General features: G+C 38.8%; 2 protein-coding genes across 4 annotated transcripts; one reads left to right on the forward strand and one right to left on the reverse strand.

Annotated features, from left to right (window-relative positions):
• Positions 1–1971: 1971 nt before the first annotated feature.
• LOC101486895 (kelch domain-containing protein 1) lies at positions 1972–14254 on the forward strand. 2 transcript variants are annotated; one of them, XM_004556759.4, is made up of 13 exons: positions 1972–2319; positions 3045–3115; positions 3371–3488; positions 7004–7116; positions 7353–7443; positions 7534–7632; positions 8557–8631; positions 11003–11061; positions 11184–11296; positions 11580–11652; positions 11831–11915; positions 13143–13222; positions 13906–14254. In XM_004556759.4, exons 1-13 carry the CDS (start codon positions 2218–2220, stop codon positions 14024–14026), a joined length of 1200 nt encoding a protein of 399 aa, XP_004556816.2. In that variant the 5' UTR covers positions 1972–2217; the 3' UTR covers positions 14027–14254. The 2 variants fall into 2 exon arrangements, with proteins under 2 accessions (XP_004556816.2, XP_004556817.2); XM_004556760.3 differs by lacking the exon at positions 1972–2319 and adding an exon at positions 2529–2674.
• Positions 14255–14464: 210 nt separating this feature from the next.
• LOC101487384 (LIM and SH3 domain protein 1) lies at positions 14465–27147 on the reverse strand. Of its 2 annotated transcripts, XM_012920651.2 has the most exons (8): positions 26962–27147; positions 25919–26013; positions 23617–23701; positions 19880–19987; positions 18410–18517; positions 15885–15954; positions 15717–15808; positions 14465–14949 (listed from the first exon to the last, which is right to left on the reverse strand). In XM_012920651.2, exons 1-8 carry the CDS (start codon positions 27028–27030, stop codon positions 14776–14778), a joined length of 801 nt encoding a protein of 266 aa, XP_012776105.1. In that variant the 5' UTR covers positions 27031–27147; the 3' UTR covers positions 14465–14775. The 2 variants fall into 2 exon arrangements, with proteins under 2 accessions (XP_012776105.1, XP_004556818.1); XM_004556761.2 differs by lacking the exon at positions 19880–19987 and having other exon boundaries at positions 26962–27146.
• Positions 27148–27617: the final 470 nt, after the last annotated feature.

Consider the following 27617-nt stretch of genomic DNA (forward strand, 5'->3'; position numbering starts at 1 on the left):
ATTCAGATTTTTTTTTCCCAGTGGCCCTAATCTTCTTCCGTAGCCATGTCACACACAGACATACGGGCTAATTTTCATCATCAGTCCCTGGAAGGCTGATGAAGACCAGATGCTTATTTTGCAGTACACACACCCCGGCACCTCACAGTCAGTTATCTCCTCAGTAAAACAATATTAATTCCTAATAAAGTCAATAATATATAAACAATTAAATACAACTGCCAATAACATGCAAACCTGGATCGAATATTATTGTGCATTACAGTCTTATAGCAGCTTGCACTGTGGTGCACTGAGTCTTTGGCTGAAGATGCTACTGTTGATAACCTCCAGGGCATGGCGTGGGTGTGCAGGGTTGATCATAATTGACTTCACTTTCAAGAGGATTATTCTTCCACCACCTGATGGACTACCTCCGTTTTGAGACTGTAACACAGAGCTAGTCTTCTTGATATGTTTGTCTCCATTGTGGACACACAAAAAACAGGCCGTGCAGTGCCTACCATATAGAGATGATGTTTGCTAATGCACATACTGTGGTCTAAGGAAGCAAGCTGTAATAAGGTTTGATTTGACACAAAAACTCTGATATACGAGAGGACCAGCCCCTCAAGCGTCATAATGACATGTGGTGAGCACTACGGGTCTTATAGTCTTGGTATTTGGTGTGATGACTCTCCTTTGCAACAGGGACTAAGCAAGAGGTGTTTCACAGGCTTAGGACCTTTTGCAAATGCAGGTGTGCTGGAGGACCACATATTTCTGCAGAACATGTTTTTAACAGCCTTGGGCTCATGTCACATGACCCTGTCAAATGTGAGGCCATATTGTCCAACGCTAAAGCTTGGTCCAAATTTGGTCATGCAATGGGACTCCATCAAGTCCTGTGGAAACTTTGTTTTTGTGCAGTCATGTTAAAAACAATAACACTGTGTTTAAAAAGTTCCTCTGTGAAATAAGGAAGTCAGGAAGTTAGTTTCATCGCCATCTGTCACACTGAAATCATTGTAGGAATTTGGGTGTGTCTTTACATGTAGAAAAGATAGAAGGGAAATTCCTGTTTTCAACATCTTTTAAGATGGACATTTTGTGCTTTTCTTCATTTTCTGTCATATTTATACGGATACATCAGGGGATCCTTATATTAAGATAAAAACATACCAAAATTGCGAATAGTGAAATCAATATTTATAAATGACGAAAGCTGATGCTTCAAAGTGTTCTAAACAGATAGTTTGATCCTCACTCTGGACTCTGTTTTAGTTCATTGAGTGTGGATATCCCTTATATGGTCACATGTGGCACATGGCAGTCCCACAGACCTTATGTTTACCAATCAGAAGAAGGATGGCTTAAAGCGAGAGGCCCTAAAACAGTCTATGGGGCTGTAACAAAGACCAGTATGAGAAAAACAAGTATTATTTTAAAGTGAATAATGCAAAGCTACTCTACTTGAGTCCAAGTTTAACATGAACCTTGAAATGTGCTTTTAGAGACAAAGAGCTCCTGCAGAAGGAAGTGGATGACCATTAATATGTAGTGAAAATACACAGATTAAATGTGATTTACAGTATTATGGGAAAAAACAGGATCAATGAAACTAATGTTTTGACCTTCATTTCACTAGAATTCAACTAGAATTTTGGAAGCTCCTGAAGAGGGGAGGAGGGAGAAGTCTTGGCTGTATAACAGGTTGACAAGAAAAGGAACAGATGTATCACTCGGAGCAGATTCCTTAATACCAAACCTACCTGCCATACTTGGCACTTCTATGTTCTGATTTCATCTGTGTTTGGGGTGTTAAAATATCCACTTCACTGCTTCTAACCTGCCTGTTTATTGTTGAGTATACTAGCATGATTATATTTCACTCTATCACAGAGAAATTACGCGCAATGTGTTAAATTTTCATGCGGCCCATTCTAAACAAATGATTCTTAATCACTTAGGTATTCTAAACACGCAATACCTGGTGTGCCGAACTTGCATGAAGGGCTCATGCTTATGGGAGGAGTAAACAAAGGCAGCAAGCCTGAAAAACACGTTCCGCAAAGCCTCCAATTCAGATGGCACTTTTCTCTGAGCCAGAGCGACACGATCAGGTCCTCTGAGCCGCCACAGCATTCACCTTAAGCTTTGTTAAGCACTTTTCGGCGGTTTTTATTTGGGCGACGTGGCGCTGCTCATCAGGCAGGAGAGTCAGAGCGCAGAGCTGGGATGGATGCTGCTCAGAGAGACGCGCCGGTCAGCCCGCTGGAGAGGAGCAGCCACACCGCGTTCATACACAACAATACGCTGTATGTGTGGGGAGGTTACCAGGTAAGAAGAGCCGAGGTGTAATTATAACCTCGCTACCTGTGCAGGTCCCCAAAACTTGATTCTGTTTATCTGAACGTCATCAGTGGGGGAAAACGTTTCGATGAAGAGAATGAACTTTCTAGAATTTCCTTTCTTTACCTGGATGATTAGGTGCAGGTGTTTCTACGCGGAGCCAAGTCATGACAATAAATTTAAAGAAAAAGTCACTGGTGACTGCTTCTATGGTAACTCAGTGCGTCCTCGCTGTGTTTACTTTGAGGAAATTGAATCCTAAAGGAATAAATCACCGGAGTATATCAGTGTTCGTATTTATGAGTACGACAAATAACACGCATCCAGCATGTGTCGTTGAAAGGTATTACAGCTTGAGCTGCTACTGAACTAAGCACCTTTGTGTAACTGTTCACTTTAACTGTTCACTTTAATTAAAAGTGAACAGTTGTTTTGGTTCAATGCGTTTGTGACTGTATATGTATATGTAGACTTAAAAAAAAAACACTGCGGAAACCAACTTGGCAAATGAACTGGAGATTTCAAATATCCTTCTAGGAAATCCTTCTAGCATGTTTCAACAAGAAACATTTTTTTTAAACTGCATCTTGCTGCATCCAGGTTGTTGCTATGTCCATCAGCCATCTAAGGTCACCACAGCTTTTCAGCAATGTGCAGCTTTAGTGAACAAAAGAGGACATTCACAGCTTTATCTTGTCTTTGTTCCTTCACAGGTAGTTGCCGGACAGGATGTCGTGTTGCCCAGTGATGAGATATGGCTCTGTGATTTAGACAGTGGGATGTGGTAAGATCAAATGAGGGCTGTTTATCAGCTGAGATAAACGGTGTGTCACACTGACATGTATCAGAGGATAGGACAAACTAGATAAAAGTGACTTAGCATTCAAAAAACAGCCTTTTCTTTTATGGTTATTTGAGTCAGGTCAACTAAAACCAAAGCCAACCTTTCTTAGTGTTTACTTTATATGTGTGTTTAAGATTTCTAAGGCTTTACCTTCTTATCTTTTACAGGCGTTTTTTAACGTTTTTGTCTTTGCAGGGAGCGGAGAGAGATGACTGGAGACATCCCACCAGACCTGTCGGGCTTCTGCGGTGCTAATATTAACACTAAACTCTACATCTTTGGAGGATATGAAACAGCTGGGTACTCCAGCCAGGTGAGATGCTGGGCCACACATTCTGTTCCAACTCAGACCTGAGCGTCACGTTTGATAAAGATAAATGCTTAAACAAACTTCTACAGTCATACAAAAACTTTCTATCAATTTTATGGTTTTATGTATCAGGACATAATAAAATAAATCAGCTGGTACTTACCACGTTCATCCATCAAAATGCAAAGGTAGTGTCTGAAAAACTTCAGCAGAGGAAATAATTATGCAGAAGGTTGTGTGACAGCGTTTCAGCTTGGTTGAGGTGTGGACCTTGATATATATATTTTTTGTCTTGTTCAGCCAATTTAAATAGTCTTTAACCTGAATACAGCCATTACTTCCTCTTGAAAACATAACACTAAACTTTTTAGTGTAAACATATTCCACATATTCCAGTATTCATTATCTCAACTCATCTTATTTTAAATGATCATATCTTTCATTAAAATACTTCTGGTATTGCCAGATGTTGACACTTAGACATCTTGGCACTATTCTATGGATGCTGGAGAATCTGGATTTTCATTTTCTTCTTTACGTTGATTTTCTTATCTTGGACTTGCAAATCATGCGCTCCATGGCGTTCACTTGCTTGGTTCCTTTTCTTGTAGTCTTTTTTTATTTATTGAGCTTTCACTCAAGCTGTAGTGAGTGTCTGACAGCAGATTGCATAGCCCTGTTGGTTCAGAATAATTCAGCTCTACCAACAAATGCACGGTGGTAAGTTAAAAATGGGCCAGTGTACGTACATGTTTCACTAATGAGACACTAATTGTACAATTTTCTGCAGGGTAAGAACTTTTCCATGCAGATATTAGTACTTAAGGTAAATGCCCTCTTGTATGGCTCAATTTCAAGGAAGTTTTAACTTGTCGCAGAGATGTCCTCACATCTAGAGGAGGTCATGCTCCTGTGGCTGCAAACTAAGCCCCATAATCATTACCCATCCACCACTGTACTTGACAACTGTACTGCCATGAACTTCTACATTTAACATGTTAACAGAGGCCTATAGAGTTTGAGCTCTTGGGTTTTTTGCAGTTTCTCAGAGCATGCTGTTAACAGCACTCCAGCTACTTCCATCCATCCATTTTCTTCAGCTTATCCAATTTAGGGTCGTTAAGGGGGTGGAGACTATCCCAACTGTTATAGAACAAGAGGTGGGGGTATATCCAAAATGGGTCGCTAGTCTGTTGCAGGGCAATCATTCACACTCACATTCACACATATGACCAGTATAAGTTCACTATTTCACTTAACTAACTTCATGGTAACATGTGAAACTGTTGGAAAATTATTTTAGCCTTTCTATTTGACTGGGTGTAGATGTATCAGTGACAATTTGCCTACCAGTTTGCTCCTGTCAGATAGTTTACTGTGAAATTTGGTAAATGAGCTGTACAAACATGTAATCGTGGTTTAGAAGAATGGACAAGAAAGTGTACCTTCCCACCTACCCCCATCCTCTCCTCCAAACTGTCACCATGGCAGCTCTTTTATTTATATATATATATATATATATATATATATATATATATATATATATATATATATATATATATATATATATATATATATATATAAATATATATATATATATATATATATATATATAAATAAATAAATATCCCCTGCACCATTACCACCTGAACCATGGATACAAGGTAGCTCTTCTGGACAGAGATCTGCTGGATATATATATTAAAATGTCTCATTCACATTGGAAAATTGCATTTATACACTGGCTGTTCTTTGTCTTTGATATAATGAGCAAATATTAGCATACACAAAGTCAAAAAGTTAGCTAGTGACTTGAGCTGGTGTACATGTTAGACCTGAGAGGCATCAGCATCTTGGCACTTTTGTTCTTGTGAAGATCAAGTTATCGTTCTGAACTTTGCTAGACTTGCTCACAGTGGGAGTACATACTTCAGCAGAACTGTTTGAAGGATAGTTGAATATATTTGGAAAACTACACCCAGCTACCCGCCCGTCAACTTTTGATATCAGACTTTACATTTTTTGGTAACTTGCAAAAAAGCAAACATGTTTTTTTTTTTTTAAAGTCAGTTTCAGCACAATATTACTAAGATGCACGATAGTAAGAAAGCAGATAAGGCTCTCTTTCTAGGGGTTTCTAAAAAACAACAGACAAAACAAAATTCCTTGCATAACTGCTTGACACTTTACATGTATGTACATGTATGCATGCCTCCTTCCCCAGGAGCAACACATTTGAAGTTATGTATTTTTTTTTTTTTAAAGTGTAATATTGTTCATCATGTTTCAGATGTACTATTTGAGTAAGTCTTCTGAGCTTTTTTTTTTTTTTTTTTTTTTTAAAGAAAGCTGTAAAAGTTGTTTGACTTTTTCAGAGGTCATCAAATATTTGTCTCTTCTGAAAACGGGCTCAGCTGTGTGACGTCATTGTTGTGATAATGTTTAATTAGAAGTCACTCAGAGCCTGACCTGTTCTTTATGCTTTCTGGTGGCTATCACTGATATGGAAGATTGGACAATGTGATCGGACGTGCATAAAGATAGTCGCAGGGGCTTGTCTGCACATCAGTGTTTAGAGAGGCATAAAGGAGATTCATCTATTTCATGTTTTGATTCAGGGTATGAAGACGGTCTCCAAATGGTGTGTGTGTGTGTGTGTGTGTGTGTGTGTGTGTGTGTGTGTGTGTGTGTGTGTGTGTGTGTGTGTGTTTCACAAATGCTGTTTTGTCAGGCTCATACCAGACTCTGTAGAGACTGGATGGAGATTATCCAGCTCGATCATCTGTTCTGATAGCTATTTGAAGCGTGTGAAAGCTCTCTGTAGAGGCAGACTAGAAGTTCACAAAGAATGGCTTTTAAAATGAAAAGGTGCATAAGCAGTGTGGATTTACCATCCATATAATATGCAAAATTAAGAGTCAAGAATTTGTGGTTCATTTTTGACAATAAAATACAAACACAAGCAGCCAGGAGCTCCTTTAAAAAAAGGTTTGAATTAAAAATTGGCTAGATGGCTAGACTGTGTGCTGAAAAAATGTCCCCTGCACCATTACCACCTGAACCATGGATACAAGGTAGCATGGATCCTTGCTTTCATGCTGTTTATGGCAAATTTGCTCCTACCAGTTTGGTTTCTCCTCTGATGTGTGACATCAACAAGGCATTTTTTCCCCCAGAGAACTGACACTCGCTTGATATTTTCTCTTTTTTCTGACCATTCTCTCTAAACCCAAGTCATGGTTGTGCGGAAAAAATCAGTAGATCGGCAATTTGTGAAGTACTCGGATCAACCCATCTGCCACCATAATCATGCCACATTAAAAGTCTTAAATCACCTTTCCTCCTCATTCTGATCCACAGTTTGATCTTGGCCATGTCTAACATGCCTAAATGCATTTGACCATATGATTGGCTAATTTGATATTTGCATTAAGGAGCAACTGATCAGGTGTACCTACCAAAGTAGCCAGCGAGTGTATTTTTCTTATTTTGTCTAATAAATTGAACGGTGTTTGTAGATGTTCAGCGTTGACCTCTCTGAGCCGTGCTGCTCATGGAAGAGAGTGACTGACACGAAGGGAACGACCCCCTCACCTCGTAACAAACACTCCTGCTGGGTACACAGAGGCAGGTCAGTTACTACAATACACAAGCTGTCAATGAATAGCAGCCCCAGTTTTACAAATACAAATAGCAGGGGTTTATGTTGCACCTTTACCTCATTTTTTTTGTTTAATTGAAGGATGTTTGTTTGTATTGGTTTTTTTTTTTTTTTCTTTTTTTCACAAATTCTTCCAGGTTTCAGTAATTTCATTTGTAAATGAAAGTTAAAAGAGCAGTATTCTCTCCTATGTTGTCTCTGTGCAGATTGATCTACTTTGGTGGATATGGATGCAAGACCTTGAGGGAGTTACGAAACACATCGTCATCAAACTTCACTTTAGAAGAGATGTCCTGGGTAGATATTACTCTGATATAGAACTTTGGTTGCCAATTTATTGGTTAATCGTTGTTTTACTAATGATGATCGATATGTTTTTCTTTTTAGTCAAGAGCTGTAAATGAAGTAACTCTGTGCAAGGGATGGAACAGTGAGGTGAATGTGTTTGACACACTCACAGCTACATGGAGCATGCCAGAGACTCAAGTGAGTAAAACGATAAGATGGTCTTACTTTTGAACTATTAGGCTATCCATGCTAGCAGTTCTCAGAGGCTGTATTCAGACACAGCTGTACCAGAAGCTACACTAAAACTTTGATGTTTTATGATTTTTTTTTTTATTACAACGTGCTGACATCAGCCTGCTTTCTAACAACACGCTGATGTCTGACCTTTGAACTATGACCTTGAAGCATTACACACTAAAATGGTATTTTTTATTATCTTTAACCAAATGACTGGAGCAGAAGTTGATCCCAGCTGAAAAATTCCACACTTTTAAACAATTCTGTAATTTACTAAATTAATACCTTGAAATAATTAATAAATCATTAAAATAGCAACTGAGATAATACACTCACAAATAAAGTGTTTACTGAGATCATAATTAAGGGAGCTGAGGGCTGTTTTTCCACAGACTTGTACACAATTAGACACCTTTTTGCAACTAGAGGAGTCGCCCCCTGCTGGCCATTAGAAGGAATTAAGGTTTTAGCTACATCCTAAATTGTGTTTACAATGCTCATATAATAGAATACCATATGACAGCATGGTGGGTATATAATAGGTTTTTCATGTATGTAGAAAAATTAGGGTCTAACTGAAAGCGAAGAGATGGTTGCAGTGGTAAAATCACTGTATTGAAATGCTGGTGGTGCTCCAGGAAAAGCTGTGGGTCTAAGCTTCATCATCTGAGGACCATTTTGTGGGGAATGGGTTTGATGGTTGTGGGGAAAGATCACCAGCCTCATCAGTTCTTGTCAAGCTTATCAGACCAGCAAGGATGATGCTCTGGGTGGGCCTATAATAAATAAAAAAACATTTAAAAAAAGGAGAAGGATGATGTCACAAAACTATAATTTGTGTTTTGCTGATTTTTATAATAAAATGGTGTGTTTTCTTTTGTTCAGGGTTCTGCTCCATCCCCCAGAGGCTGCCATGCCAGTGCCTTGCTGGGGAACAAAGGTTACATCAGTGGTGGTGTGGTGAGTTCACTTTTCTGAGCTGCTTAACGACACCATAAACAGCCAAAAATATGCAGACACTCTTGCACGCAACCTATTTTGTATCGGTTGATCTGCATTTTTGTCGTCCTCAAAGGGAAACTTTAATGCTGAAGTATACTGCAACTATTTTGGACAATACTCTTCCTCCAACTTTGTGGTAACAGTTTGGGGAAGGCCCTTTCCTGTTTCAACATCCCTTTCCTGTTGTGACGTGAAGCCGCTCTCATGCACAAAGCCAGATCCTTTATAAAAATGGTTTTCTTTTTTGGTGTGAAAGAATTTGACTGACCTGCACAGAGTCACGACTTCAATCCCATCCACCCTCTCTGGGATGAGGTGGAAGTCAAGGCTTATCACCTAAAAACAGTGTTCCACCTTACAAATGCAGCTACAGTCTGGTGGGAAAATCTCAGAAAAGTGGAGCAGAAATACGGCAGATTAATGGACATAGCTTTATATTGAGATGCTCAACAATAATATATATTCTGTGGGCCATGTAGTGTATGGCAGATTAACAGTCACTCTCTTAAAACTTTATTTCTCCAAAAATATGATTTTAAATGCCAAAAAGTTCCAGGATTTATAAATCACGTTAAGTTTCCCAGCTGCCCCTTTTAGGTTTATCTCCTTCCACACCTCCAGTCCTCTCCCAGCATGCCAATATTATTAGTTTGCTCCATAAAAATTCTGTTCTGACCTCAGACTGACTCGACTGTCATACAGTAAAAAATATGACAAAGTCCATGTTCAAATGCTAAAGGTCGTAATAAAACGCCTATATTTCTGAGCTCTACACACACTGAAAAAATACACCAACTCATATCAGCTTGCAGCTTCTCTATATGGAGACACAAAGAGGCAAATATATTTTCACTCACCACAGGTGTGAGTGAAAGTGTAACGTAAGCACCCATGGGATCACACAATGAACATAAACCTCAAGGCGCTCTAAAAGGCTGATAACACCTTTCTTGCCCAGAATGGTGTAGACAAAGAAGAAAAAAATAACTTTGCATGTAACTAGTCCTGTAAGAAAGATGAGAGAGCAAAGTAGGCATTGAGACCAGCATAACTGGTGGCCTTAAAGGCATATTAAATGTATGCCTTTATCTTTGTGTGAAGCTTCCGATTTTGTTGTTCACATTTTGGACAGAGAGGACAGATGGTTTGAAAGAGGAGTGAAAGAAGCCATCTATGTCCATTGTGAGCGACCATCTTTGAACAGAGACGGTGTTTTATGACACCAACTGTCTGCCATCTATAATCCAGTTTTGAGATCCCTCCCCAGACGCCTTAACGCCCACTCACATCCTGGGCCATCTGACCTCAGGAATTTGCATGATAAGGTGGGGCCAGGTTTCACAATGAGCTCACCCGAAACTCTGGCTGATTGGGACCCACACCCAGTTTCACACCTTGGCTCAGGCGATTGGAGGATCATCAGGGGGTCCTTTTGTCCCTCTGTGGGGGGTTACTCCCACTAGGTTTATATCTGGGACTCTCCACCATTTGACCTTAGAACTGAAGAAGCTTCTCAGATGAGAGGTGAAACGTCTTCAAGTAACTCAAAGAAGTCCAGACGCTTTTCTTTGCAAGCTCCTTTGACTACGATGACCTGGATGACTGAGAACCTTCACAGACATATTCCAATTTTGTTTCATCATCTTCCTTTTAATTCGACTTTAATATTGAGGATCGACACTGCAGCATTCACAAGATTGTGTGGAGCTGAACCTGAAATTATCTGTTTTTTACCCCTCACCTGCAAAAGGGTGATGGGGTGTTGTTGTCACGCCACTGATCGGGCGGCGTGGAGACCTAAGTTTGTGAATGCAATAGCTTGAGAACAGGGTGATTTTGAAATTGATACCATAGGTGTGTCTACTAGGAGGCTGAGGGGTTGTAGATTTTTGTGAAAACAAGAGCATATTACTAACTCACCACCTGCCCTACTTGGCAGACTGTAACTTCCTGTAACTTTGTCCTCCTTCTCCTCAAAATAAAAATGTGTTGTTGTTTTGACAGACTGGTGGAAGAGCCAGTAAGTAGTCAAACAGGATTTCCAGACTGTACATAAAAGATGGACATAGCTTCCAGGTCTGAAAAGTGCAGCAAATATGGAAGTGCTTTGAACTTTCCTTAAATGGCCATCAGGGGGTGATTATGTCGGGCCCTCTTTTACATACAGTCTAAAAATAGCAGCTGCAAAATAACCGGTCCAGATGTGCACAAATTTATAAAGTTGTTGTACTTCATATTTTTCTTTTAATGCTGAGTGCTGCAGTCATTTACAGCCAAGTGTAGTGCCTCAGGCAAGAGCAATGCCTAACATCTGAGTTTACATTTGCAGGAAGCAGCAGAGTTGGACATGTTCTGCTTAGACCTGGACACCTGGACCTGGACCAAACTGTAAATTTTCTTTCACTCTTGCACACATACAAAAGCAATGACCTAACAGGATTTGTCCTTAGTGGCTTACTGACCACTGCTCTGTATTTTATTTTATTTTTTTATTTATCTTTTTTGAACAGTGACATCTCCTCAGCTTTTGCACCTCTTGGTCGCTCTTGGCATACCATGACGCCCACGTCAGATCACACGCTGTTCATGTACGGAGGTTTTGGCACAAATGGAGATACTTTAAGTAAGTCTAAGAACCCAGAATAAGCACCGATCTGTTATGGGATGAGACAAAATACTCCAAGAATGAAAGTAATTATAAAGAGGCAGAAAATGAAGTGGTTCTTTGTGGTCCGATTTCCAAAAAAACTCCCAAATATTTAAGCAAATCCCCACTTGTTTTTCCTGATGCCATTTATAAAACAGATAACCATTCTGATTGCATATAATCATTCTTTTGGTTCAAGGAAGTGAATGGTTTGTGAAAGTGAAGCTTCGTTATTTTATCATGAGCCTCTTTCTTTTAGATGATGCCTGGCAGTTTAACACACAAACAAGAGAGTGGACCAAGATGATAAACCCCCACAAAGACAAGCCCAGGTAATTAAAATCATTCTGTAAATGTTAAAATTAAGTGTTTCAGCTTCATAGTTTTATCATAATTTGTTCTCACAGAAATGTCTATTTTATCCATAAAATCTTGTTATTTATTCCTCAGAACACTTCAAAATGCACAAAATTTAAGCCTTGCTGCAGTAAACCTTTATTTACTTGTCAGAGTTTTCCATACGGCGTGCCTGGGGAGGGATAGTGACGTTGTGGTGTTTGGGGGAAGCAGGAACCTCCGCATCGTCATGGATTCGGTATGTGATTAACATCGGTCATATTGTTTTGTTACACTGTAAGGTCTTACTGAATAAATCCATTGTGGTATAATCCTTTCCCGTTGCAGACATCATCAAAAGGCTGCTGCATTAAACAGCAACTTTCCTTAAATACTTTTAAACCCCATTACTCTTAAGGTAACTTGTTGAGTCAACCAATTACAGCGTCGTCTTTAACCAGGAGTGTTACATAAATGAAGCATAAGTAGTTTAAGGGCTCAAAGTATTAAATGCACCTGCAATGTGTTGCAGAGTCATGTGAAAAATAACCTCTTTCAGTTCTAAGGCTTTACATATCAAGGCAACAGAAACAGTAATTTGTTCCTTAACGGGTCTTAAAATGAGGTAAATGGGCCTCAGATGAACCACAACAACATGGCTCTTTACAAATTGCCATTATTTATTTAACAAATACTAAGCCAAAGTGAAGTTTATTATCTGTTTATCAGATCATCAGCAAGTGTGGAGAGCTCTATAAAAACATACATTTTGGCAGTTTGCTGGTCTGGAGCCTCCAGCTATGTGTTAGCACAGTGTGAAGGAGGAGAGACACCAGCAATGATCTCAGAGAAGCCATTATTGCTGCTAATTGATCTGGGAAGGGTTATTGGGTCATTTCCATTTTATTTGAAGTCCATCATTCTACAGTCAGAAAGTTTATTTACGAGAGGGAAGCTGACGATGTCTCCCAATGTGTTTCCCTCAAGTTCAGATCATGTAATGCTCAAAGAAACTGCAAAAAAAAAAACAACAACAACCCTAAAAGCCACATCTCAGACTCAGATGTAGAACGTTTAGCATTATGCTTCATTCACAAACAGAAAACTAACTCAAATAAGATGACTGGGATCACCGGTGCTGATGTTGCACAGAAAAAATGAACCTAGGACCGTTTGTGGGAGAGAAATCATGAGCTTTAAAGATGGGAAAAAAAGCATTTTGACATTTCATTCTTAATGTTAAATGTAGCAGTACTTTAGAAAATATCAGGGATTTGAAGAAAGTCTTTATGATTTATTATCTGCAAGAAGTCCGTGCAAACGTTGATATGACCGTACAGTAGGACATACAGAGTGTTCACTAAGTGTGGCAACCATAAACCGATTCAATTTTTGTGCCCAAAAACGTTCAAGTAGGGAAAAAAGGTATAATGATTCTTGCATGTATCATCCATCCTCATGGGATTATTTTGAATCCTGTCATCAGATGGTTATTTTGAGGCTTCCATCACCACATCACTGCAGAGACGTACTCATCTTTCAGACTCAGCCTTACTCCCTCTCCAGGTATGCCTAACTAAAATTTTAGGATTCATTTAACAAAGATGCAGCATGGGTTTCATACTTTCTGTTGTGTTAATCATTTCATACTTTAACACATGTATTTCTTGTCATCACTGAAACCTCCATTCACAACCTCCATTTACACAGAATTAATCAGTTTTAATAAAGTCTGCAAACACAGCTGTGCAACTCCTTGTAGTTGTGCTGCCTCACATGCAGCAAGGCGTTAGATTAATAAGCTTTATCTTGGTATTATACGAACACAGGTCACTTTATTAGGTACACATGTTTAACGGCTTATTAACACAAATATCTAATCGTCTGGTTACATGACAAACTCAGCTCATGACCAAGACAACCTGCTAAACTTCAAACCGAGCTGAGTATTTTAGAAACTGCTGATCTTCTAGGATTTTCCTGCACAACCATCTGTAGTTTTTAGAGAGAATTCTCTGAAAAATACAAAACATCCCGTGAGCAGCAGGAATAGAGATGCTTTCAACACTTTGTCTGTATCATAAATAATTAAGGCAGTTTTCAAGGCAAAAGAGGGCCCCAAGCTGGTACTAGCAAGGTCTACCTAATAAAGTGGTTGGTGAGAGTGTAGGTGACAGAAAACATAATGGTTCCCTTGAATAAATAAAACTGCACGCTGAGGTATTTTCCTGTGTTCTGCTCTTCTTCAGGTTATGTGAGGATGTCATTGGACAAAACTCAGAGCTGCTCAGGTTGCAGCTCAGCTGGCTGCCATCGAAGCTACAGAGGACACTTGAGAAGAGAATGAGCTTTTTTTCTGCCAGTTCTTAAAACTTAGAGAGGACTATGTTTAGACTAGACACCAAGATTCTGAGCAAGTCTTCACTGAAATGTCTTCATTTATAAGTTGGGAATATGTATTTATACTTTGAAAAATGGTGCTAGATAAGATACTTTTTAACTTAATTTGTAAATGAAGCCTTTTTAATTTTGGGTAAAATTATTCCGTTTTGTGGTTTCATGTTGTGCTGTCTGTTTAACGTTTAAAAATTGTCTGTGAAATAGTAATAAAAGGTATTGATGTAACATATTAGTGTAGCTTTTTTTTTATCACTTTAAGAGTGGAAAATGTTGCAAAATAAAAGCATAAGCAATTGTAAAAATATAAGTAATTGTAGCTTTAAAAATACACTGGATAACATTCTACTCTAAGAGTGGGTTCTGTGCTAGTAAATGTTACCCTTCAAAAATATAAATAATTAGTAAATCTGAAGATGAATGGGTTTTATTGTGAATTTGTTTCCTTTCCTCCTTTCTCCTTTGACCTTACAAACATAAAAGCTTTATTATCAATATTTATTCTTCATGGAAGTCAAAGAAACCATAAGCAGAGCCCCATCATACGATTTGAAAATTACATTTATGGAAAAAATGCAAAGCAGAACCAGGCAGGGATGCTTTTTAAATGCAATATTTCATTTGCAAAAAGGTGATTTTTAAAGCCTGATTGCAGGTGCGGGCAGCAGATCCACAGGGCAGGAGGTGGATCTCTGAATATCTGCTGGGCAGAACTGTTTGTTTCACACAGGTCGTACATAGTTAGCAGGAAGCATGCCCCGCTGCCCAGTGCGCTGGTTAAAGCCGAACACCCATCCCTCATCTATCGGCTCCACATCTAAGATCAGATCACCTTCCTGCAGAGAAAGCTCATCCGCTTCAGCTGCCATGTAGCTGTACATGGCCTGGTAGCGCTTCTGAATGAGCGGAAACACACACAGAGAAGAGATGAATGAACAGAACCAGTCAGACATGCAGACACACTGATATAGCAGATAAGAACATAAAGAGCACACAGTCTACCAGGATACATTTGAATTTAATTTCCCTACAGGAAAAATAAACAGAAGCAAATGTAATACATGGCAAGAAGTTTTAATATTAATTCACTAGAGCTTGCTGTGTTTATAGTTAATCAAATCTAAAGTCTAAAACTGTGAGCATTCACACCTATGGTGAAAGATTAAAAACTACAGCTGTGTTTTATGAATTGATAGTATCCGGGATCTGTGTTATTGCTGCAGGAGACAAGAGAAAATTTAAAAAAGCTTGAAAAACATTTCACACAAATACAGGGTATGAGCCAAAGTGTGTAGACACCTTTCTTTACTATTAAAATGTGGGAGCACACTTGAAATGACGTGTATAGAAAATATAATTTTGTGCAACAGCTTGTGTTTCTTCTTGTGGCTTTTTTGGTCAACATATTACCCAGTCTACACAGTCACGTCCATAAAAACCTGGTTTTCTATTCTGGTATAAAATAGATTTGGTTGAACTGGAAGCCAGGCCTTATCAATCAACATTCATAGTGAATCCCTGCAGATTCAACCTCTGGAGGAATCTCTCCAGATGATTGATGTACCCACAGAATGAGGCCCATCTTAAAAGAGAGCATGCACACAGGTGTAATGTATGTGTCCACATACTTTTGGGCATACGTTTGCTTATGTATTGTTCTTACCCCTCCACTGTGTGGTGCTACAGCAGCAGTACGCATTTGTCCAGCAGACTGACCAAAGTCACTGACAGGGTTGGATGGCTGGTCCTCATAGTCTAAACACACACACAGTTCATACACACATTTAAAGGGAAAACTGTTATAAAGTCCCTGTGTAAGGATCTGTCTCACCTTGCCTATTTTCCGGAGGAGGCGCGTCACTTCGAATCTTGCTCTTCTCAAATTCTTCATGGTACTTTATCTGCACACACATGCACACATGTTAAATCCACACGGGGGTGCTAAGCTTTCACATTTGACGGTTCAGCCTCAGCAAACCCTCCCACTGTGAGAAGCAGCTCACCATTTTAGGAGGTGCTGAGAGATGACGAGTGGATATTGCAGCCACAGACGCAGAGAGAGAAAGACCCACATCTATTTAGTGTCTGCTTTTATTTGTCTATTTTCAGTAGTTGCAGCCCACTTGCTCCTTTCTGAAGGTCAACCACTGTCACATTAGTTTCACTTGAGAGTGGCTCAAAAAGCCCCCACAGGCTCCCATGTTAAAAATGCTGACCTTTATATCATTAAATACCATGTTTATAGCCCAATACAGAGAACTGTTTTTTCCTTCATTAAATAAACAGCAAATTATTTTTAATTCATTCATTTGGATATAACAGGGAATCACTTTGATGTGCAGGTGTGCTTGTAGCCAAAAGCTGTCTTCAAGGTTTCACTTCCAATAACAGGGTTAGGGTTATAGTTAGGGTCCTCTGAACTGGACCGCTTTGCCATGTTTGTGCGTTTTGAAGCTTTTTTTAATGGCATTATCAAACTTGCTGCGCAGTTACCTGTACTAACAGCATGTCCTAGAAGCTTCTTTTGGTGCGTCTTACACTTATCAATAATTATGTTTCTCTCCACTGGTTGCAAAAGGAAGTTGCAAATGCAGTCGTACACTTCAGTTTATCTTTGTGGTTAGTAAAGACGTGTGACGACCCCTGACTCTTGTTTTCAACCTTTTCACATTTGTCTTGATGCACGTTCAATCATCTAGTTAAGGAAATCTCAAAAAATGTTGATTATGTTCATCTGGATGTAGCGTTTTCAGTGGGAGAAACGTTTTAGATGAACAGAATCAACTATTTTAGGTTTTCTCATTTGTTTTGATGTCGCTGGTGGGCAGAGGAGGGTTTGTTAGTGCCAGCTGTTCCCAGGCTATAAATCTAGAGCTGGCAATCTCTTTTTCCCTCCTGCTCCTTGTGACCATCACACCCTAGATAGCACTTGTTTTTGCACACACACATACATTCACTTGCTTACATGTCCTCACTCATCTACACCCTACGTCACTGAGGCCATTGATTTGCAAATGTCAATAGTTTCTATTTCAGTTGTTTAATTAGGTTTAATAAATAATGTTTATATTGGCAAGCGGTGTGTCAACCTTTTTGCCATGGCCTTATGAGCCAAGTTGTGACACTTGTCTAATATGTTTATAGTCTCAATCGCTAATTTAACATATTATTTAATAAAACAATGTGTTTACGCTGTCAATTATGTTGGCATTCAGACTAATACTGATGACAGATCACTGTCATATGTCATGGAGATCTACCCCTCACTGATTAAAAAAATAAATAAACCAACATAGCTACGCCAAAAATATTCAAGTTGAGGCTTTAAAACAGAATTTCACTAATGACCTAGTGACATCACTGGCTGAGCTTTTATATGCAGTAAATTGTATTTGCCTTTTTTGGTCTAACTGTCTGAAAGCAACTTATTTTTAAAAACTGCTTTTTTCAGCGTTTTCCAACAGAAGCTGCTGGTGATGGGGTATTCAGTGACACAAAGCAACTCAAAGATTCTTGAACTTTATATGTGTTGAACTTATTCTGTTGTTAGTTTGGTATGTTGCTTGTGCAACATACAGTATGTCCCCCAAGAATAAAAACAACTCTGGGTCTAGTACTTAGAGGAAACTGGATGTTGCTTAAGGAAGAGAAGGAGCAGCCTCCTGTGACCTCAAGAAACCTCGAGAGGAGTAAACAGAAACAGGAATTTGTGGGAATAAAACTGGAGGAAAGGGATTGTTTTTAAAGTGGGAAGTGAGGGTGGAGAAATGAGAAAAAGACTCATACTAATACCAGTGGACAAAAATAATAGATTGCCCCTTTGACACACAGCTTATCACCCATGATTCCTTTCTACAACTAGTGCTCTCATGAGAGAGGAAGAGAAAGTTTGTGTGTATGTGTGTGTGGATAGCAGTTCCCTTTGTGTCCACAGCTGAGAGACTTTGACCATATAGGGCAGCTGTTCCTCAGTGGATGGAGAGAAATGCCTGAAATGTGCCTGTGTGTCTCTGCAGGGTTGTACTCTTGACATCTTTTGCTGCTCTTTGCAGCAACATGTTCTCTGCTTTGTATGAAGCCATCAGCAAATCTACAATCCTGATCTGGACTTTCTCCTTTTCTTCTTTGAAAACTAAAATGCCTTTTTTAACATCTGCAGACTTGCTGCTTGCATCTGTCTATGACATCCTTCTGGAACTGAAAAATGTTGCCATAGTGAGATGCATACCAGATGTTTGACAGTCAAGGCCAAACATCCAGCAGTTTTCCCTTATTTTTGCAAGTGAAGAGCAAACTGAAGATACAAAAGTTCTATTAGAAGATATTGAAGGAGTCTGACAACATGACTGCACTTACGTTACTGATCTGATCCTGTGTCTTCTTCACTCTCTGCATCTCTGGAGTATCGACCACCACACTGAAACCTTTCCCCTTGTTCTTCTCAAACTCCTCCTTGTAAAGGGCCTGCAAATTTCAGAGTTATTTTAGAAGAATAACTTGAAGTTTAAAGAAAAAACTGCTTTCTTGGTAAAAATTATTCTAAAAAAATTAACTCCACTCTCTTTGTGTATCAGGACTGAGCTGTATCTGTTATTAAAATCCAACCGAATGCCTTTTTTTTTTTTTTTTGAAAAGATGGAGATACCACTTGAAATTACTATGACTAAAAAATATGTAGCAATGCTGTGCTTCCTTTCTTTTGCATCAATCTTGGTTGCATTGTAGCCCAGGTACAATAACATCTGTGTGTACTGACTTTCCTTATTGCTATAAGGTTTAACTGCAAAGGTCTATATCTTTCCTTTTGGCCTTACAGACTTAGAGCTGTTATTGACTAGATTTTATGAGGACGGTTTAAAGCAGTTAATATGAAGCCGCTAACAGTCGTTAACTGTTGGGTCTGTCCCCCAAATTCCTCTTCAAGCATGTATAAGGTTGACTAGTGAACACTTTCTCTGTGAAAACAGTGGAAAAACGAATCTGCAGCTCTTAGGGGGTAATGTTATTGATATTAAGAGGCCTAATGGTTAAACTAAGCCAACTGGCTGGTGGTTCATTATTAGCATACGGACATGAGAGTGTTGTCAATCTTTTTATCTGCCTCTGACCAAGAAAGTGAATGGTCACATTCCCAACAATGATCCAATATTTCTTTAAACATTAAACAAGTTAAATGACACAAGTGGAAGGAAACAGTTAGCTTTGTTACATATCGAATGCATGCATTGTTTTATCTTTGACATCAGCTAAAGCCACGGAAGTCGAGTTTTAAAATGAAGCCGCATTCAGTTACACTGTGCATCGTTTTACTGTTACAACGATCTGTTATTACAGCAACAAAAAATCCAATCCTGCAGCCCGTCTACCATGCACACTAAAAGAAAATAGTTCTTTTCATGGCTTCTTTGCAGCCTGAAGTGGAAAATCTAAGACATTTTGCAAATGCTTACATTTTAGTGAAGCTTGTAAACTAAGCAGATATCTCTTTAGAACTTTTCATCTATGCTTTTATTATTTTGCAAGGCACACCTGCCTAACTTCCTGGGATTATTATTATTTTTCATTTCATCTCAAATGTAGCACAACCTGAATGCAGCACTGAATCAAAGCCAACAAAGGATGATTAACAAAGACTTTTACATGTAAAGAATAAGATGGTATGGAAGCCCATGCAGACATGCAGACATGCAGATAGCAAAGCCGCATCACAACCTTCAATAATGTTTTAAAGAAGGAGGGAAAAAAAGAAGGAAGATCATTTGTTATAATTGGAGAGGTAATCGGAGAATTCGATTCTTGGTGGTCTTTAAGGTGGACCGAGCATACGTTACTGATCTGGTCCTGTGTCTTCTTCACTCTCTGCATCTCTGGAGTGTCAGCCACGGCGCTGAAACCTTTCCCCTTGTTCTTTTCAAACTCCTCCTTATAGAGCGCCTGTAAATTTTCATTCATCAGTCTTTATTGTTCATTTTAATGTTTTTAACTTAGACAAAGGAGCTTAGGGCAATGCTTTGGCTTAAATTCTCAATTCTAAAGGGTTATACTTGCTAAAATGATCATGTTAAACACTTTTACTGCATTTTAATCAAAAATATACAAAAACTGATTCATGCAGGGCTTTAAATGGCCTTTTGGTGAGAGTTTTTGAAGCTTAAAACCTCAAGGAAACACTTGCAAACTTATTCCATGCCTGCATGTTTATTTGAAAGTAAATCTGAGATCCCCGCGAACTCACGCAGACATGCAAACATAAGTGAGTCATGATGTTGCTATGAGGAATATGCCTCCTCGGTAAGAGAGCTTGACTGCAGAGACTTTTATGGTTATAAACAATGAACTGGGCTGGTTTGATGAGTAAAGCGCAGAACGGGAGGGGTGGTGGTGTAAATTTGATCATGCTGTTATAACAGCCGTGTTGAAATGAAACGACAGATTAAATTGCTAACCAAAAATACAGCCGCTCTTGGCGTGTTTGTCCTGTTTCATCAGGTGCTTGTTTATTTAGAGACTAACTGTTCAAAGAGACAGCTTAAAAGGAATCTAGTGGAATAAAAAATAAAAGACAGTCACATTTTTTATAGGACTCAATCCTTTGAAAAAATAGAAAACCAGAAAAACTCAGTACAGCCTTACTGTGTCCATATGAATTAAGAGTGTAAGTTGCAGCCAAGTGCTGCTAATCAAATACACTTAATTAACTGATCGTCAAAAAGTTTCAGCACTTCCCGGGGGTGGATTTCCCAGCAAATTCCCCCCAAATTAGACTGTGCTCAGAGAAATAAAAAAAGAAAACAAGAGTTATATATCAGAGCCTACACACCTCAGTAAACATGTTAAATAATAAAATTCATAACAGCAAAATTAGAAAAAAGGTGAAACATTTTTTTGCTTGTTTGGAAGAGTTGGTTAGACAAAGCCTCTACATGGCAGTAGACGATATACCAAATAAACTTAATGTATCGCAAATTTTTCCCACTATGATGGTTAAAATGGCTTTATCACAACCATCCAGTATAAACAGCCATGGCAATATTAAGCTGTCTGCACGTAATTCAGTTTTTTCTCCCACACGCTGCGACTGCATCATTAATCTCCCCTCCCAACAGGTACATTTCCTCTTATCACTCAGCCCTACTTGGCATTATGGTTTAGGTTTGCAAAGCTGCATCTGAACGAACTGCAAGACTTTTGTAACAATGTGCTTTTGACAGAGGAGAACAAAGTGGAAATGGAGCCATAAAGAACAGCAAACCAAACAAGCACCACATATACCTTACACATCATGAGGTTTTGCAACCACAGGACCTGGGCAGTCACTGAGTCGACCATGAACTCTGTATACCAGAGTATTCTAGAGTCAAAAGTGAGGCCATGTGGCTGACAGCTAAAGCTTAGTCAACATTTGGTCATGCAATAGGACAATGATTGCAAGCACAGCAGCAAATCTACAAAAGAAGGGAATGACCCAGTCAAGGTTACACTTCAGCCCAGGTGAATTGTTGTGATGGGGACCTTAAAAGAGCTGTGCATAAGTGAATGCTCACAAACCTCAGTGAACTGGGCAGATGTAGGTCACAGTGCCTCTCATCAAACAGATGTGCTAATATTTACCATGAATGTTTTTGATTTATTACCACATGTTGACACAGAAACACTTGAAAATAGCAAGGCGATGACAAAGGAAACAGAATAGCAGCACTGAAAGTCAATACTGTTTGATGCATTTATAGATGACATCAATGAAGCTACAAAAATATCAAATGGTTTCATGTACCTTAATACACGTGTAATGGTTTCTGCTGTGTTACTGCAACCTTTAAGATTTTTTCAGCCATTATAAGACCTTTGCATTGTTTATTGCATTGTAAAAGTTACATTTAAAACTGTGTCCTCTCTTTTCAGAAACAGTTTATGTATTAAATAATTCACAAAATTCACATTTTTCACTTGGATGATTTTTCTTGGCAATGCAGATTAGCGTTCTGCATACCTACGCAATTGGTTTAGCTTAACTGCTGACATTATGAATGGGGGTAGGGGTCGAGGACCATCCAAAAAGCTAACTGTGCCCCCTCAGCTATATTCATTTTACATATTTATATGTAAAATCCAGTCATACAGTTCGGTAATTAAGAAGTGAAACACCCACATTGCTGTTAATTTATTGTAATAACAACCAAGCTCATGTTAATGATTCTGTGAATAGCACCTTAGTGCATCTGCAGTAAACACTTTAGTATGACCAAGGAGGACACTGATTTTGGAGCATATGGGCCTATGCAAGTCAGACTTTGACAAGTACCCCTCACTTTTCTTAAGAACTGAAAAAATACCATTCACCAGCTTATGCATTTTTTTTTAAAGTACTTGAAAATTTCAAAACAAATGTGCAAGTGTGCATGAATACTTTGCTATAGAAACCATTTCCTGATAAACAGGAAACGTGAACTGATAAAAGGTTATGCTGTGTTCAGTTAACTAAATTTAACTATTCTCTGCAAATTTCGATATTCTGTCTAACAAATACAGGTCTGCACGGGTCTTGCAGAAATGCAGTCGTGAGTGGATTGCCTAACTTTTTTTCATCCTTTTAAAAGGGAAGAGAAGCTTCACCTCAAAATGCTGAGTGGCAAGATGATCCCTAAAGTTTAATCTGTGAAGGAATCTCTTTAATTTTGCGTGACTTGCAGGACTTATCTCTTTGATCAGGTTAGAACATGTTGGCATGAACAGTGTGATTAGATTAGAGCTTAAGAACAGGGATGGCAGGGAAAAGGAGGCCGGTACCACATCAGAGGCTAAAAGGAGACTGGATCTGAGAGTATTTTTAAAAATGCTCTCAAACCTCTGATCATTTACAAGAGTTCCTGACGAAACGCATTTGAACTTCACGAATGTCAGATTGGCTCATGTTGTAAAAGTAGAGTCTCAAAATGAAGCTACCATGTCCTTACTTAAGTAACTCATCAAAGGGTACCTTTGATTTAATCAAAGGAATCCAATTGTCATGAGAGCAGAGCCAAGATCTGCGTCCTGATCTCCTGCTCTGATACCGAGCTGAGTGAAGGAGATATATATATAGAACTTTTCCACCAATGGGTTGCTGTTGCCAGTGCTTAACCTAGAAAAAGCTCCACTTATTTCCACCTTTAAAAAGACTGATGCTGGTGCCAAAAAAGCTGACATCAGCACAGCTCCAAACAATTGCTGCCACCAAAGTTGGAATCACTGCTCTCAGTGACAGTGTGAGGGCCATGGCGGAAAATTCAGGGCTAATTTTAATAAAACATGAGCCAAAGCAACTTCTGTTAAAATGCCCAGCTTTTACAGTGTAACATTTAGTTCCCTGGCATATCTGGTTATCAAAGACACCAAAGCAGAACTGTTATTTCTCGCACCACCTTCAACACTGTGATGACGGAAAAGAGGCAATCAGGACTGACAGATATGTAACACCAAGCGATGTTGCTGCAGTGAGCTTGCAAACAGTATCTCCTTTCTCTGCTGGTCAAGACCAAGATGTAAATGATGGCAGAGATAGGCCTGAACTGCTAAAGTCTCACCTGACTATTAAGCATGCTCTGTTGTTTGAGACGCAGATTCTCGGGGGTGTCGGTCACTATGGTGAAGGAGGTTTTGGGGTAATGCCTGAAAAAAAAAAACCAGAAGGGAAGAAATTAGATAAATGAAGATTCACATCATGCATTCATCCACCCATCTATCCAGTTAAGCAGCAAGACCATGATTAGATTGATTGGTGTTAACCAAAGTCCTACAACATAACAGCAATCTTCTATGAAATCCAGCCCAACAATATGATTGGCTGATAGAGTTTTTCCGTACATTTTAGTTCAGGTTTTGCTGAATGTCTTCTTCCTATGGATGTTCAATGGCTTTATGCTTGGCTGCTTTGTTTTTTGCAATATTTGATTTTCAGGAGAAGCAAACTGTTGTCAAACTGAATTGAATGAACTGATTAATTTGTTCATTCTGCAAATAATTTGTGCCTTATAATATTATGTAAAGAGCACAATAGATGAACCCGGGTTGCTGTTTAATAACAGTCGGACAGCAAATTTCTAATCTCACGTCAATCTTTAGGAATGACTGGAATCACATGATTCAATCTGTCTGCTCACACTTCTCTTTTCCATCACTTCCACATGCTGCCTGCAGCTTCTCCTGCTCAACTGCTTCAGAATTTAACTTCTGCTCATGTGGTAGATTTGTTAATGATGAAACAACCAAACCTGTTCAATCACCTTGCACAGATAATAGAAAAAAAGGCCGTAGTAAATAATTCCTATAATGCTACGTATTATAATTTTGTGGCTATAGTTGCGTAATGAACTGATTTTGATTGACGCTAATGTTACTTAATAACAAGCAGTAACCTAAAGGAGCTGAAAAAGTGAAACGTCAAAAACTAGTGTCTCTAAAGGCCATTTTATTCTGGCTCCAAAAGTGACTCCCATGTTAAAATGTCCAAATTCAGCAATAAACTTACAATATTCGCCTTTTATGATTACTGTACAGTGGATTTTTTTCCCCAAGAAATCACTCATTTGGATTTTGTTGAGGCCTAAAGTAGTTGAGCCCTTTGACTGACAGGTGTGCCAACACCTAGCCCATAGCTGATACTGTAGGCCTCACCTCCAGTAATCGGCATTACTGAACTGTACTTCTGGACCTCGTGTGTTAATGCAAACTCATAATATCTGACTTATAATATGGCATGCTGCAAAGCACAGCCTGTCCAAGAAATCTGTGCTTCAAATTCAGTGAATGAAATTCTATAATTTATTAGTCAGTTACTTGGCACTAGTTAGCACACACAGTGTCTGTGTGGATCACCTCTACAGTGTAAGGATGCAGCTTTCTTCCTTGGTCTCTTGTGTTCTGGGGGCCTCTGGATGTCTGGAGTTTTGATCTCCTCCACACCTGCTTCATGCCCTGGAGGACGGGGCTGTGCCCCCCCCACACCCTCTAGCAGATCATTACATGAAGGAACCTTTTAAAAAAACAAGCGCGTCCATGCTCACAGGTGTACACACGGGTGATCACACCCACAAACTACACTCTTTTTGGCTCCTACCTCAAAGCACACTGTGTTCTGTTGATCTTATGTGCTGCACAATAATGTTTAATATTTAGTATTTACTGTCATATTCCCATATATCATTGTGATGTTGTTTATTCTATTACTCTTGTTCTCTTCTGCTTGTTTTCTTTTTTCTTTCTCAGCAGGTGATCCAGGTGATTGATATATGCATTTTCTTTCTCTGCCCGTTCTGTTGGTTTTTGTCTTTTGCCCTTCTCCCCCGTCCCTCTTCTCAGCTGTTTCTCTTTCCCTCTTTCTTTCTCCCCTTCTTTCCCCCAGTCAAGTCTGTCCCGTATTCAGTAAGTGAAAATAAAATGAACAATAAAAGGTGAATCAAATGGACCATTACGGCAAGGCTGGGATGGTCAATTTGGTAAAGTAAATCCGTTGGGCATCTTTCTTTGCCTTTAGACAACAATTCTGATGGCAAAAGAGCCAAACGGGACAGGCGCAAAAAAAAAAAAAAAGGATGCAGCTTTCTGAACAAGCTTGCTAGCGTTTCCTCATAACTTAGCACTTGACTCTTTCATCCAAATAAGGCTGGCTCAAAAAAAAGCAAGCAAACAAACAAAAAAACCACCACGTCTACGTCTGAAATGCTAATGCTGAGGCTTCAGAGGAAAGGTAACCACATCTTTTATATTTTAGATATGGTTTTGTTTCTTTCAAATATACTGCAAGCTCTTAACAAAGAGTCAGATGCTATCCAGCTATTTTAAGTGTTTGTTTTAGTCATCATGGTGGTGCATGCTGTGAACGCTCACATAGTGCAGTAAGGTTTCTTCTCAAAGCCTTTGTAGTTCGTCATGCTCAAGGCCATCTTGCAGACCTCACAGCTGAAACAACCTTTGTGCCAATACTAGGAAAAAAGAGAAGAAATAAAGTCTGAAGTATTAAACTTAGAAGAAAATGCATTTCCATCGACACAAATTTAGATCTGTATTAACCTTTTTTGACAGAACACTGTGGAAATCTTGTTCACTCTTACTGGCTGATTGAATTAAATGGTTTTTCATTTGAAAAAATAAAACTTTTTTCTCTCTCTTTCTCTCTCTGAGCGGGGAAATCCCTTGACTCCTCTACATAAGGCCACAGCTGTCCTACTAATCTGTTTCTATTTCTCCCATCGCTTCACTAAAAGATTTCCAATAAGAAATGGTTCAAATGGAAAATGACTGTGAGAAATAATGCTGTGAAATTAGGTGCATTTTTAAACCTATGCACTATGCATATAAACTTTCCCATAAATATATTTTTTGCATTATTAAATAAAAGTCCTGCAGGAAGCCATTTTTCCCAAAAGAAATCAGGAATTGATAACATCTCTGTAACTCAGGTCACTTTGCTTTGATTAAGTCCTTAAATTGATTAGATCATCTTGATTATAAATAATATTCATCTGATTCCACTAAAATGATCAGAGTACATCTATTTGAGAAACCACAGATACATAGATTATTATTGATTATGTAAGATATAAATTTTTTAACATTTGGATCAATTTCTAGTTGATTTTTATGTGTATTATCTAGACTTCCATTTTGCATGTTTTTTTTGGCTTGGTTGTGACTGTACAAAATATGCACCCAGTTAAAGCATCACATGAGATATGACTGCATAAAAATATTTTTAAAACTGTAGAATAAAAAAGAACTTTTGCAAGTGGACAAAACTATTTTAAATTTAAAATATCTATAATAAAATTGAAAGTATAAGTTAGTCTTGAAACTCACCTGATAAATCTTTGCATACATTAGAGTAAATCACATTAAGGTCAGTGGATGGGCTTAAACTTGTTTCACCTTACCTTATCAAGGCAGTTTATTTTTTCTGTTGGGTAAACTGGTTTATTGCATCTCCCACAGGGCGGATTCATGATTGCAGAAAAAACAAAAACAAGTTTACTAGTCCAAAAGTTCAGGAGTAAAGGACCTGTAATGGGCAGCTGGTACTCGAACCGTCCTCCCGCTTTCTCGCAGGCATTTCAGTTAATATGACCCCAAGGCGAGGAGGAGTCAACTGTGCAGCACGGAGACCTCATGTTGCCTTTACGGGTCGTCGGACATAGCAATTTTACTTCTGGTGTTTAAGTAATTAATACGAGATGGTCGTCAAATGTGATTCTATATGATATTTTTAGTAACTTAAAATGAATTAACAACAAAACAAACGAAACCATTGCGCATCATTCAGCGGCCTCTTTAGCTTGTCCAAATATGTTTTGTAAATTACAGGGTTTTCGCATGCCTTGAAGGCAGCATCAGCAGCGTTGAGGAGAAGTGAGGTTGATAACCTTAAAAGGAGTAACAACATAGACTAATCCAAATGTACTGTAATAACGCTTTTAAATAAATAAGGTCGACTCTAAACATAAATTTATCGCGGTAAGCTCTAAATATCTACATTTATACAACAACAGGGTTACAACTTTTTATTTAAAAAAAAAAACCCATACACAGCACT

This window comes from Maylandia zebra, linkage group LG8, assembly GCF_041146795.1.
Source record: "Maylandia zebra isolate NMK-2024a linkage group LG8, Mzebra_GT3a, whole genome shotgun sequence".
NCBI lineage: Eukaryota > Metazoa > Chordata > Actinopteri > Cichliformes > Cichlidae > Maylandia > Maylandia zebra.

Bases quoted from the DNA above. Each gene is read 5' to 3' on its own strand.
- LOC101487384 (XM_012920651.2), bottom strand. From the start codon at position 27,030: ATGAATCCGCCCTGTGGGAGATGCAATAAACCAGTTTACCCAACAGAA. The intron at 19,988-23,616 runs GTGAGACTTTAG...GAAAATTTACAG, and splicing joins AGAGCATGCTTAATAGTCAG to GCGCTCTATAAGGAGGAGTT. The intron at 18,518-19,879 runs GTATGCTCGGTC...TGAAATTTGCAG, and splicing joins CACAGGACCAGATCAGTAAC to GCCCTTTACAAGGAGGAGTT.
- LOC101486895 (XM_004556759.4), top strand. From the start codon at position 2,218: ATGGATGCTGCTCAGAGAGACGCGCCGGTCAGCCCGCTGGAGAGGAGC. The intron at 11,653-11,830 runs GTAATTAAAATC...TTTACTTGTCAG, and splicing joins CCCCACAAAGACAAGCCCAG to AGTTTTCCATACGGCGTGCC. The intron at 11,916-13,142 runs GTATGTGATTAA...TCCTGTCATCAG, and splicing joins TCCGCATCGTCATGGATTCG to ATGGTTATTTTGAGGCTTCC.